The 12,192-nt window shown below is 45.2% G+C and overlaps 1 protein-coding gene across 6 annotated transcripts in view; it reads left to right on the top strand.

The window, feature by feature from the left end:
* Positions 1-12,192, top strand: part of VPS13B (vacuolar protein sorting 13 homolog B) — a 383,695-nt gene extending 371,503 nt beyond the window's left edge. For 5 of the 6 annotated variants that reach the window (XM_077351820.1, XM_077351819.1, XM_077351817.1 and 2 more), the window contains exons 59-62: positions 3,885-4,061; positions 8,263-8,365; positions 8,965-9,214; positions 9,344-12,192. In XM_077351820.1, coding sequence (XP_077207935.1) covers positions 3,885-4,061; positions 8,263-8,365; positions 8,965-9,214; positions 9,344-9,592 — 779 coding nt within the window. In that variant the 3' untranslated portion in view covers positions 9,593-12,192. The remainder of the gene's footprint in view (positions 1-3,884; positions 4,062-8,262; positions 8,366-8,964; positions 9,215-9,343) is intronic. The other variant, XR_013234028.1, reaches the window with a different exon arrangement.

Here is a 12,192-nt window from a genome sequence, read left to right as displayed (position 1 = left end):
GACATGAAATAGAAGACTGGAGCCTCCTCCTTTCTTCGAGAGGTCAGACGCTGTGCTGGGAATCTGAAGTTATTGCTCTTCTGTTTAAGCATACCAGATTGCTTCTTGTTCTTAGTCGCTGCCTTTCCTCAAGATACAGAAGAACATTAGTTTACAAGTTGGCTTGGACTGCAACTGCCTGCACTGTTTTACTTAAAACAGAATGAGGAACTTATCCCCCGCCTCTCTGATTCTGTTTACAGATTCTTTTTTGCTGAAATAATGCCCACTGTTTTGAGTCACTGGGAGGGGAGGGGGAATTAACCACCTAAATAAATATCCGCAGCTTCGCTGTCCTACGAATGAGCAAGTGCCCAGCTTGCATATTGTAAACATCAAGATTTATTGACATTTGATAGCGTGAAAACAATTGGAATATCTCATTCCACTGCAAACCCTGCATGCTTATGAAGTTATGCAAGCAACCAGCCGTTGGGACGAGAGGCCGTGAAACCTTCCCATACACCCTTGCCGTCTCTGCCCCAGACTCTTGGCCTCTCTTGATGGCTAATCACAGGGATACTAACATGCAGATTTGTCACCATGATGACGTAGCTGCCATTCACTTGCCTGTTCTGATGTCACAAAGAAGCTTGCTCAAAGGGGGTCAGAAAAAGTCCCAGAGTCATGGCATAGCAGCCTTTTCAAGGAACCAGTGTACAGTCAAGTCTCCCCAAAAGACTCCGTAGTATTTGTGGGCAAATCAAAGCAGTTGGAGGTTCAGGATCAGTGTGCTGATGTGTGTCCTGAAGTTGTGTGACATGAAGAAGAAAGCTCCTACCTCTGATCCTGGAAGAAAACGGGAACACCTATTACAATCCTCCACCCCTTTCCAGCTTCCCTATAATAGGTTGGAGAAATTCCAAGGAGACGGTGTTTTCTGCAGAAAATTTTGGGAAGTGGGAATAAAAAGAGTGGAATGGTGCAACCTTAAATGGATTCTAATTGGCGTTAATTGGCATCTTTTACCTACAGCACAGGTAAAAGAACTGGGGCTCTCCAAATGGCATTCCCCCACCTTCTCCGAACCCAGTTCTTTAGGACTGCAAAAGGAAAGGGCTACACTTAAAACACACATCATTGAGAAGCACCTTCACTAGTGCAAGGGATCCATGGTCCCCACCAACATTTTGACAAGTCCATTTGACAAGCACACGCATGGCTGGCATTGAATTTTCCTTTCCCCCTTGCCCCAGTTAACAGTAGCCCTGGCCTGCAGTTCCTTCCAGGCATCATCCAAGCGGCCCGTGTGGCACAGGCCTTGGAGGGAGGAAGTCCTTGAGCCTGCTCTCTCCCGGGGCAACAGTGTGTGGCTGTACTCTGGGAAGGAGACAGCACAGCATCACACAACTAACTGCTAGCTAAGTGGAGGCATCCTATAGACATAGAAACGGCCCTGGATCAGCCACACAAGCCCTCTCCAGCCTTCTTCCTCCAGGCCTACTAGTAGGAAAGGGGAGCTTGGAGTCAACAGAAGGCATTTATTAGTACACAATAACATAATTTGAGTGCTTTGCAGAAAAGAATGTCCTCATTCAAGCATTAAGGATGTTTAAATGTATTTAATACGGTAATAAAGCCTGTGCAGTCTCTGTGGCTGATACAATGAAAGATGACAGTGGAGTAACATAATTTTGCCCCAGGGAAGAGCCTAGAACGGGCTACTTTGGTCTTCCAATGGATTGCGGGGGTAGCGAAGCCACTGGGAGAGATGGTGAAGCTTTGTTTTGCAAAGAGGAGCTGATTTACTTATCAATTTAAAACTGGCAAACTGTAGGAATGATTAACTGCAGAAGAGGCAGAATTTCAGTGGAAAGTAATCCACACACACACATAACGTCTGGAGCCGTGTAATGAAACCCTGCCGGCCTCTTCTCTTACTCTGCAGCACATCTCCTTTGCAAAGTGCTTCTCGGAGAGGTTTAGGAAATTTGGGTTCAGGCTTTTCCCATGAAACTAATTCCCACAGTTGCTTTTATCCTTCTTGTCAGTTTTCCAGATTAACGTTTACCTCAGATGTCTGAACCCTATAAAAGTCACCAAAAGAAGTGCAGAACTCACCGTGGAGGGCAAGCATAAAGGGGCTTTATGAACCACACTCCGTCCCTTTGGGTCCTCCGCTTTTGGGTCGAACTGCCCTGAGGGACTGCCCCAGAACAAATATGAGTCCCAGCCGCCAGAGTGTGGGGGAGGAAATCCCTTGGCAGTAGTGTTTCTGTCAAGATTCCCCTTTTAGCACTTTTCACAGGGTTCAGATCTGGGATTGTGAGGAAATGTTAAGCTGATGCACATATTACATTGTATGTGTCTCATATGTACACAGTTGCATATTACGGTTGCACGTATCCATTTTATGATGCATACATGCTATGGAATACGTGTGTTTACATAGGTAGAGGACACAGGTTTCTAGATAGGCATGACAGCTGAAAAGAAAAGCATCAGGAGCAGCATTCTCAAAGGCAATCTGTGCTTCCATGGCTTTTCTATGGGCTCACAGGCCATTTTTCTCTTGAAACCCGGGGCCAATTCAGGGACTGTTCTAGTATGGTAGCCACCAATATGCTGCTAAGAGTGTGTTTTTCCCACCCTATCTGAAGGGCTGAGGAGTGGGTTACAAATCCAGTATATCTCTAATTTTATAGTCACAAGAAATGTGTGGAAGAAATTGTTAAGTACGGCCAAGACTATTTCATGAGCTTCATGGCTGTGCAGAGGGTGTTGTTGTTGTTGTTAAACCTGGTTGTCTCCCTCCCAAAATATTGTTCGTTATGGTCAGGGACAGCCTGTATTTCTCAATAACAACAATGTGGTATGATTTCAAAGCTGAAATCAGAACTCCGTTTGATTTTGTGTGTGTATGCGTGCATGTGCGTGTGTGTTGAACTGCAGCCGTGTAAGGGCCCAGTTTTCTCTCGTCTGCTAGGTCAGGACCAAATAAATGTCCCTTCCAGACAAGCTATTTGATCTCGGTGTTTGTGTAAAGACCCTGCAAATTGGTGAGGTCAGCAGACTTTATTCAGTGATTTCCTCTGTGCTGAATAACGGCCTTGAGCCCACACAGTTCAGATTCCAATTGCTGTCACGTAACACCTTGTCACTTTGTTCAATCATTGTCCTTTTAGTGAGTTCCAAATAGCTTATTCATCAAAGTTACAACAACTAGAGACATGTCTGTGGTAAGTGGCTTGAGTAAACTTAAGATCAAAGAGAGATCCCACCTTACATACCTGTTTACATTTAGGAAGATTTAAACTGCAGTCCTGTGTTGATACTAAAAGCCGGAGGGGTCATTAAGGCACTTGTAAAAGTTTGACCCATGCGCATTAAAGTAAAATATGGTTGTGTTCACAAAGACAGTAACAAAAAGTTCCAAAGCCTAATTCTGCTAAGCTTAGTAATATATCAGAGGTCGCATTCGTTTATGAGCATTTCTGGCAATGGAAGGGGATATTAAAATGATATATGGAACGCAGGCTTTTTTTTTTTTTCCTTAGGAAGTCAAAATTTCATTTTCATAACAGCCCAAAGCCTCTCTGCTAGCAGACATTCATTCCGATCTAAAATATACAATTCCACCAAGTCAACAAACCTTCTTAAGCAAGCAAGCACCTCGGAGAAGAAATTGCATTATGAAGACAGAAAGTTTAAACATTTATATGAATGAGAAACACAAAGAAGGATAAGCAGAAGATAAGACCTTTCACTGAGTTATTCTGTATAGCTATAGTGAGCTTATACCATCCAGCATTCACTCCAAACAAAACTCCCCGTTTCAGACCTTAAGTTTGCCTCTCGTTCTAGGTTTTTGATGCTTCTGTAATACTTGAAAACTCTTGTTGCAGGTGCGATCGCCGGCATCGTAGATCAGCCGATGCAGAACTTCCAGAAAACGTCAGAGGCTCAGGCTTCTGCGGGACACAAGGCCAAAGGTGTTATCTCTGGCGTGGGGAAAGGAATCATGGGAGTGCTTGTGAAGCCTATTGGAGGAGCAGCTGAACTAGTCTCCCAGACTGGCTATGGTAGGTTTTCTTGACTCTATAAATGCAACACGAACTGATTTCAGGAATCATGCCTGAGGCTGCCAACTGGTCAGAGACATACCTGGAACAGCCATGACATCACTTCTGCTGCAACACCAAATGACGTCATTGCACAGGGGTGACACTCCGACACTTGCCCCAGGCTCTATAGTATAACCAAAGAGTTGGGGGAAAATGCTAGAGTGTCACCCAGTATGATGGGATCACTTGCAGGTGAAGTCAGAGGTGGCATCTTGGTGTTGGCAAAACTAGGAGCATCCCTGCCATCTTCCCCCACTGCCCAGCTGGGCGGCAGTGGGAAGACAAACAAGAGACCTGGCCTCCCTACACACACAAGCTGAAAGGCACTGCTGATGATCCGACGAAATGCCACTCAACTTGGGGGAACAAGGGACCAGTCCAAATCACGCATGCATGCCTTGTACAAGTGCAGCCAGCCCCGTGAATAGAGCAAAAGCTCATGCAAGAGAGGGAGGGGGGTTTTGCTTCTTCTCGCTGCAGCTTTCCGTGTGCCTGACTGTTGATGCGGATTCCCTTGTCCTCTTTAGCAGCTTTATGTGGGGAGGGAACGGGGGGGGTCACTGTGGCAAAGAAAGAGAGGTCCACTTTGCAGACTCTCTTCATCTAAGCCATTGACTTATTTACTTAAGGCTTTTTTATGACAAAGACTGTTGAGGAAGAAGAGTTGTTTTTTATACCCTGTTGTTCATTGCCTGAAGGAGTCTCAAAGCAGCTTACAATCACCTTTCCTTCCTCTCCTGACAACAGACACCCTGTGAGGGAGGTGGGGCTGAGAGAGCCCAGATATTACTGATAAGTCGGAACAGCTTTATCAGTGCTGTGGAGAGCCCACGGTCACCCAGCTGGCTGCATGTGGAGGAGGAGCAGGGAATCAAACCCGGCTTGCCAGATTCGAAGCTGCTGTTCTTAACTACTACACCAAACTGGCTGGGATGTATGTGAAATAGAATCATGGGCAAAATTTGGGTGTGCATTATAGCAGAATCAGTTTCCAAAACCATGAGGATGAGAACTTTAGGATTCTGGTCAGGCACTTTTTATGTTGCATGATATCAGCAGCAATTAAATCTGTAATTAAATTAATTAAATTTAATTAAATTTCAATTTTAATTAAAGCACATGATGCTGCGCGACTGAGTAAACTATGCATGTGCAAAGAAACTCAGAATACAAGAAAGAAATATGACAGAATCATAAACTGTTGTGTAAGTAGGACCCAGAAGAACTGGATGGGCAAGGAGAATGCTTCGTGGAAACCATGGTGGGGTCACACAACTAACAGATTTTGTAGCAGTAGGTCTGCTGGGAATATCTCACCGCTTAAATGAATTGTGAATAATGTTTTAATAATAAAATACCTCCTTGCTATTACCTCTCAGAGATTATCCATGGAGGAAATTTGATATGTCCTCAAGATCAGGGGTAGTCAACCTGTGGTCCTCCAGATGTCCATGGACTACAATTCCCATGATCCCTTGCCAGCAAACGCTGGCAGGGGCTCATGCGAATTGTAGTCCATGAACATTTGGAGGACCACAGGTTGACTACTCCTGCAAAGATGGTCAGACATTAGCAGTTCTCCAGCAGATGGGAGATGATTCCATCACTGACACTGCCAAAGGTAGCTTGTCTTTCAATGCTGCCATATCAAACGGATTGCAAATCATATAATCTGTGTCCTGGCCTTCTAAACTCTAAACAATCCAGGTAGGGAGGAACAGCTGCTCACTTATGGGCCGCCCTACCTGAATTGCCCAAAGTTTCCATAGCTGTGAAGCGAAGCCAGGATGCAAACTGCAGTATCTGCTCCAAAGGGTGGGTAGGGATGGGAGGAACACAGAAAGGAAATGCTTGGAGTTTCCCTGTGTCAGATAGCTGATTCATCATGTACCAAGGTAACCACTTACTCTGTTGTAGCCCTGTGAACATAATTGTTCCAGTAATGATTTAGAGAATCATTAAATCAAGGATAATGTGAGAGTTCCATTACTTTTAATGGGGTCAAGATTTCCCTCCTTAAAATGTGACTCACTGACCACTTACACTGGCTTAGGCCCAGTTAAGCTTTTAGATTTCCATTATCGAAATCTTTGGACACCATTTGCACCCAGAAGGTTGTATAAAGACTAACCACACCAGCTCCCTACTGGTCTCTTGAACACTTTTTTAAGCACTGCCGCGGCAGCAACCATGTCTAGGCATCTCCCTAACATTTTCCGCTAAGTAAAATTGAAAAAATAATGTCTGTGTGTGTGTGTGTGTGTGTGTGTGTGTGTGTGTGTGTGTGTGTTGGAGGATTAGAAGCCCAGTGCATAGATTATTTTTCAGCTTGATAGATTCCAGTGACAACTGAGCCTTCAAAGATGAAGTGGTAAACCAGTCCCTCTGAAACCCACAAGAAAGCAGCACAAAGTGGGAAGTTTCTGTATGTTGCAGACTTTCTGCGTGATTGTGGGTCTGTCGATGGGGGGGAAAGATAGTCTTAATCATTGAGAGATGTTTTCTAGTGTAATTAAAGGCTGGGATCCAGGGAACTATTTTAGGCAGGCTCCATAGGGTGCAGCACTCCATGGGAATTCTGACTTATTTTTTATTAACTGTAGACCTCACAACCTGTCCCAGACTGCTCTGACTTTGAGAAGCGGTTTGCAATGCCGCAAAGGGGCTGAAGCTCAGAAAACTTGCTGCCTTGAGCTAACTAAAGGACAGCGCAGTTTTTGGAATCCGAGCCATGGTGCTTTCTCTGCCCACCGGACAAAGGAGTTGTGGAAAAGATGCCCAAGTTTTGTCAACAATGTACGACAGTGCATGGGCGAGTAATTTAGCTCCATCTAGACTGCGGATTATGCCCAAGGGTTGGAACAAGAGGGTGGGAGACCACACAGAAATCAACACATGTTCTCTCTTTCTCCATCTGCAAATGACATTTTCATTCGCATAATGTCAAAAAAAAAAAACCCTCAGTAAGCTAATTGTTACAATTGGAATGCATTTTCTTAAGCATTACCATCAGTCTGTATGCTAAATATTAAGCTGTATTTCCCCCCACAAAACCAATGCGTTATTTAATTTGGTATTCATTGTTTTAAAAAAGGCTCCTGAATTGCTGACACCCCAATGGAGAAATGTCTACAGCAGGGGTAGTCAACCTGTGGTCCTCCAGATGTCCATGGACTACAATCCCCATGAGCCCCTGCCAGCAAATGCTGGCAGGGGCTCATGAGAATTGTAGTCCATGAACATCTGGAGGTCCACAAGTTGATTACCCCTGGTCTACAGCATCACTGGAGGGTCCAATTTGTTAAAGCCATCCTCCTTCCCCCCTCCACCCCGTGCCCCCCCTCCACCCCGTGCCCCCCCTCCACCGGTGCTCCAGTCCCATGCCCTGTAACGCCGCAGCATCAGGCTTAACCTAGCTTCGATCAGTCTTGTAAACATTTTATTATATCTGTGAAGTTTTTTACACCCTGCTAATTCTCAGTCTAATGACCATGCCTTCATTTATAAAAATTTACAAGCCATCCGAAAGCACGTCTGCCAGGTCACCCGTCAGCTCTGGCGATCCCGCTTCGAACAAACAGGAAAAGAAGCAGCTCAGCAGAGCTCTGCCTTGGCACCGAGAAGCACTCCTCAGGTTCCGGGTGCCCCAGGAGAGCTCATAAACATTTGGGATCCATGTTTAACAGCTGGACATAAGTAACTTATGTTGAAATGCCGTATCCAGGGCAAGCTTGCCTTCTAATGTTTACTAATCATGACCCAGGCATAAAAGTATTTGAACACGAAGCAAGGAAGTTAACCAGTGGTCTTGAATTTTTATGCGTACATTGTTAAATGACGTCTCCGATCCCATTCCGGAATTATGGCCCTCGAGAGCATTGTTCTCCCCCCCCCTAATTGCTGGAATGTGACGGACGTCCTGCCTTTTGTTTATTTCTAGCCCATGCTAAGCTCTGCGAGGGGTTAAGTGCGCGATTCTTGTATTGTAATGTTGAACGAATTATCTCTGCTCCATCCGTCCAAAGATGTGACATCACTTTGGGCTCTGCACTCTTTTATGGACTGCGCTCCGAAGATGACATCACTGCAACATGTTATTGTTTTCCAAAAAGAACGATGAGTAAAAAAAAAAAAAAAGGCCTAACTTCTCTTACCGCAGGTATTTTGCACGGAGCTGGACTTTCTCAGCACCCCAAGCAGCGCTATCCTCCAAGCGATCAACACGCAGAGCAGGCTCCAAACAGCCACGTCAAATACGTCTGGTAAAGTTATCGAGACGCTCGCTCGTTTTTTAATACCCACAACGTTTTATAATAGGTTTTGGCCTGAGGTCAAGTCAATAGGCTCTTGCTTGCAGAAAGGCCGGGTTTACAACAGTTTGTGTAGTAATGCTAGATGCAAAGCCACAGCACTGAGGCCCGACTCCGCAGCAACGAGCGCCTTCTGACTCGGGGCCCCCGAGACTAGTCCGTGTGGCTTGAGCAAAGCTCTTCCTCCGCGGCCTTTTGCCCTGAGCGCACATCCAGCACCTCTCCCAGAAATAGCTGCTGGTTCCTTTTCTGTCTCTGGCTCCAGCTTCTTGGGGTGGGTTCTCCATTGGGATGAGAAGTGAGTTGGAGGAAAGGAATGTGATTATTAGGTCAGCTTTGCAGCAGATTAATCGTCTGTTTTGATAGTGTTACAACAGAAGCATGACATCCTTTTCATCTAAAACCAAAATGGGATTTGCAGAAATTGCGGTGCAGGCTCTCCTGCTGGCTTGCTGCGTTTATTAAGGGCAGCTTTGCTGAGGAACATGGTGAAGCTTGACCATTTCCTTTGAGTTCAAGTCCCTAATCTTGACTTGTTTTTTTTTAAACAGGAAAATGCTTCAGTCTCTAGGGAGACCAGAGGCCCAAATGGCCCTGGATGTGGTCATCGTGAGTGGGTCAGGCCAGGAACATGAAGGGTGTCTGCTGCTTACTTCAGAGGTGCTGTTTGTGGTTAGTGTCAGCGAAGACACGCAGCAGCAAGCATTTCCAGTGACCGAAATCGAGTGTCTACAAGATAGTCAACACAACAACCTGCTGACGGTGCTGCTCAAACAGCAGAGAATCCCTTGTGACTTGGAGGTAAAGCTCATTCAGTGTTGATTTGTAGCCTTTGAGAAATACTGGGGAGGATTTTTTTTCCCCCTCTTGAGTTGGCAGAGTGAAGCCGGGCTAATTTGTGTTTAATTTAAAATCTGTGTTTAATTTCAGGCCGATGGAGGCAGGGAGAGGTTGTCTGAACAACAGTACAACAGACTGGTGGACTACATCACCAAATCTTCCTACCACCTTGCCCCCAGCCCTGTATCCACGCAAACTCCAGCACACGTTGTGGCTGCAGAGCCCATTCCTACAACAGTCAAGACATACCAGTACCTTGTGGATCCTGTTTTTGCCCAAGTATTCATCAGTAAATTTACTACAGTAAAAAATAAAGCTTTAAGAAAAGGGTTTCACTGAGAAAAGCCTTCAGCAAGAATTGTGTTTCCATTTTACAAGGGCAGCCTCTTCTATGCAGTTGCTCAATGTGACTTTTTGACTCCACATCCCACAAAACAGGCGCATTTAAACTTTGTGGGCCGGGAGAGTGGAGTAGCACAGTCTTTTGTCACACAGGGACACCCTTTCTGCGTAGCCTCTCCAGAACGCTCAAGAGGCAAACCTGCAGGAAATATTAAAGTGTTGTGTCAAATCTCGTAATACGCTAAGCTGTGAAGTAAAGGGAAATTGAGAGCTCTGTGAAATGATTGTGAGAATCCTTTATCACCAGAAAAGCAGCCATGGGGGGATAGGAGAAACAAGGCCCGGTGAGGTGTTCTTGCCCCACAAAGAATATCCCTGTTTGCTGTATTCTATTTTAAGGCCTGCCAGTTTGTGTTATAAGCAAGGTTTATAACTCAGCTGTAAAAACTCGCTCAAGGCTGAAACTTTTACTCGGAGTACTCCATCCTATAGCAAAACATTTCCTCCCACTCACTCTGCAAGCCTTGAAGTGACTGTTTTAAGTTACTAGTGACAGCTGGGTTTTAGCACTGCTTGGATCTTATAAGAGCTTTCTTTATTTGACTGAAATTTTGCAGGACTTTAGTCCTTAATATAAACTAGTGCCTTTGTGTAGTTTGGAGAGCGGAATGGTAACTACAGCATTAATTTATTTTTGAAACTTCCTGCCTGTAGTAATCTTACTTCCCTGTCAATTTTTCTCTTACAACTTAAGTATATGCTGGGATGTATGTTGGTGTGGGGGGGTGGGGGGGGTGATACATAATTATGCAAGAAAATGTAATCAGGTTTTTAAAATTATTATTATTTTGGGACCAATAATGCTCCTTTTAAAAATCTTTTGGAGCACAATTCTCACTCAAAAGCATCAAAGCTAGATGAAAGGCAGTCTTCTGTCTGGGGCGCATTACTTGGCAACCAGCCAGTCCCTATGAAATGAGTAGTGGCTGTCTTGTGCCGAGCATTGCGCTAGTCTCAGTACACCTTTCGCCCCAAATGTTCAGCTTCATCATTAACGTCTGCAGCCTGCATTATTCGTCATTTTCTACGGGAGGGTTCTCAGTGGGGAGCTAAGCAAACGTCTCTTTTGCTAAATCAGTGCAGATCTGAGAGCAGCTCCCTCCTGCAGTTTGAGAGCAGCCCAGCAAAAGGCCAGCCCTCTGCTCCCTTCCACCATGCTGGCGGCTGCCATGAGGACACGCCAGATTTTTTTGGAATCAGAACCCATTTCAGCAACTTCAGGGTTCTGCCCGTGCTGCTTTTTCTTTTGTGGTGACTCTGTCTTTAAAGGAGGCTTTTCTTCCTGTCATGAATGAAGATCCATCCTTTTAAACGTCACAGGGAAGTGTTGCTTGAGGGCAGGAGGGGGGAGTGAGGAACAAGCCTCACCTCCTTCATTTCAGCTGCCGGACCCATTTGAGACACCACACAGAACGAATCCCAGTTGTAAATTGACAAGAGGTTCGTGCTTACCTTCTGCACGCAGATATGCCCCTGGATCCGTTTTCAGTCCCATCCAGCGGCTTCTCACCCTGGGTGCCTTCCGGGTTTGCCATCAGCGCCTCTGCACTTAGAACTGTAGACCAGGGGTAGTCAACCTGTGGTCCTCCAGATGTTCATGAACTACAATTCCCATGAGCCCCTGCCAGCATTGAGCCCCTCAAAGGAGGACCACAGGTTGACTCCCCCTGCTGTAGACCATTCTGGGTGTTTTCAGATGACTGGGCTTGTGGAACAGGTGCTTCAAATTCTGTTTTGCAGTCTGGACTCAATCCCAGTTGCCATAACAGCTGTTAGATTTATTGGCGATGGAAATGGACTTCTCAGTCTGGGGAAAGGCACTGAGTGTGGATTCTTGGCTCTTGCCTCCTTCTGCGTGACAGCTCTAGTTCTCAACAGTTCTCCACCATGCTCAGGTTCCAGGGCAGGAGCTCAGGGGCAGGCAGCCAACAGGCCCAAATGCAGAAAGGGGTGGAGGAAAGGAATCATTTTTGCCAGTTCTCCCACCCACCCCATTTCGATCTCCATATTATTCCTGAGGATCCCATCACTGACCAAGATTTTAGAGAGCTGAGAAGTGGGGGTTAGTGAGACCAACCCCCTGAAAATTCTAAAGTGGCCTAAAATAGCAGAAAGCAACTTTAACTTTGCTTCGTACTCCGTAGAATCCTGTGCAAGATACACTCAAAGTATGCTAAGTCAGGAACTGAAATTAATTCAAGGCCCTTTTTCCATCTAATTGTCCCAGATATCTCCTGTGACTCCTTGGCACAGTCAAGTACAGGAAATGAAGAATGTGTTTATTTTGGTATGCTTCTTGCATACCCTCCCTTTTTCTCCAGTTGCCCCTGGAAGCCAATTTTCCCATGGTTAACATTTCATATCACTGATCTGTCAAAATGGTCATTGTTTACCTTGAAAAAAAATACTGTTTAAAAATAATTCATTCCTGAATCCTTTAAGGTAAATATAGAGTTATATTGCTAATTTTACATGCTGATTGCATATATATTATTAATAATTCTGTACAAGGAGAATAAAATTTCTATATTTCATGA

Source organism: Paroedura picta, chromosome 9 (genome assembly GCF_049243985.1).
Source record: "Paroedura picta isolate Pp20150507F chromosome 9, Ppicta_v3.0, whole genome shotgun sequence".
NCBI classification, from domain to species: domain Eukaryota; kingdom Metazoa; phylum Chordata; class Lepidosauria; order Squamata; family Gekkonidae; genus Paroedura; species Paroedura picta.
Note: the sequence above shows the minus strand (reverse complement) of the source record. Positions and strands in the feature narration are given on the sequence as shown.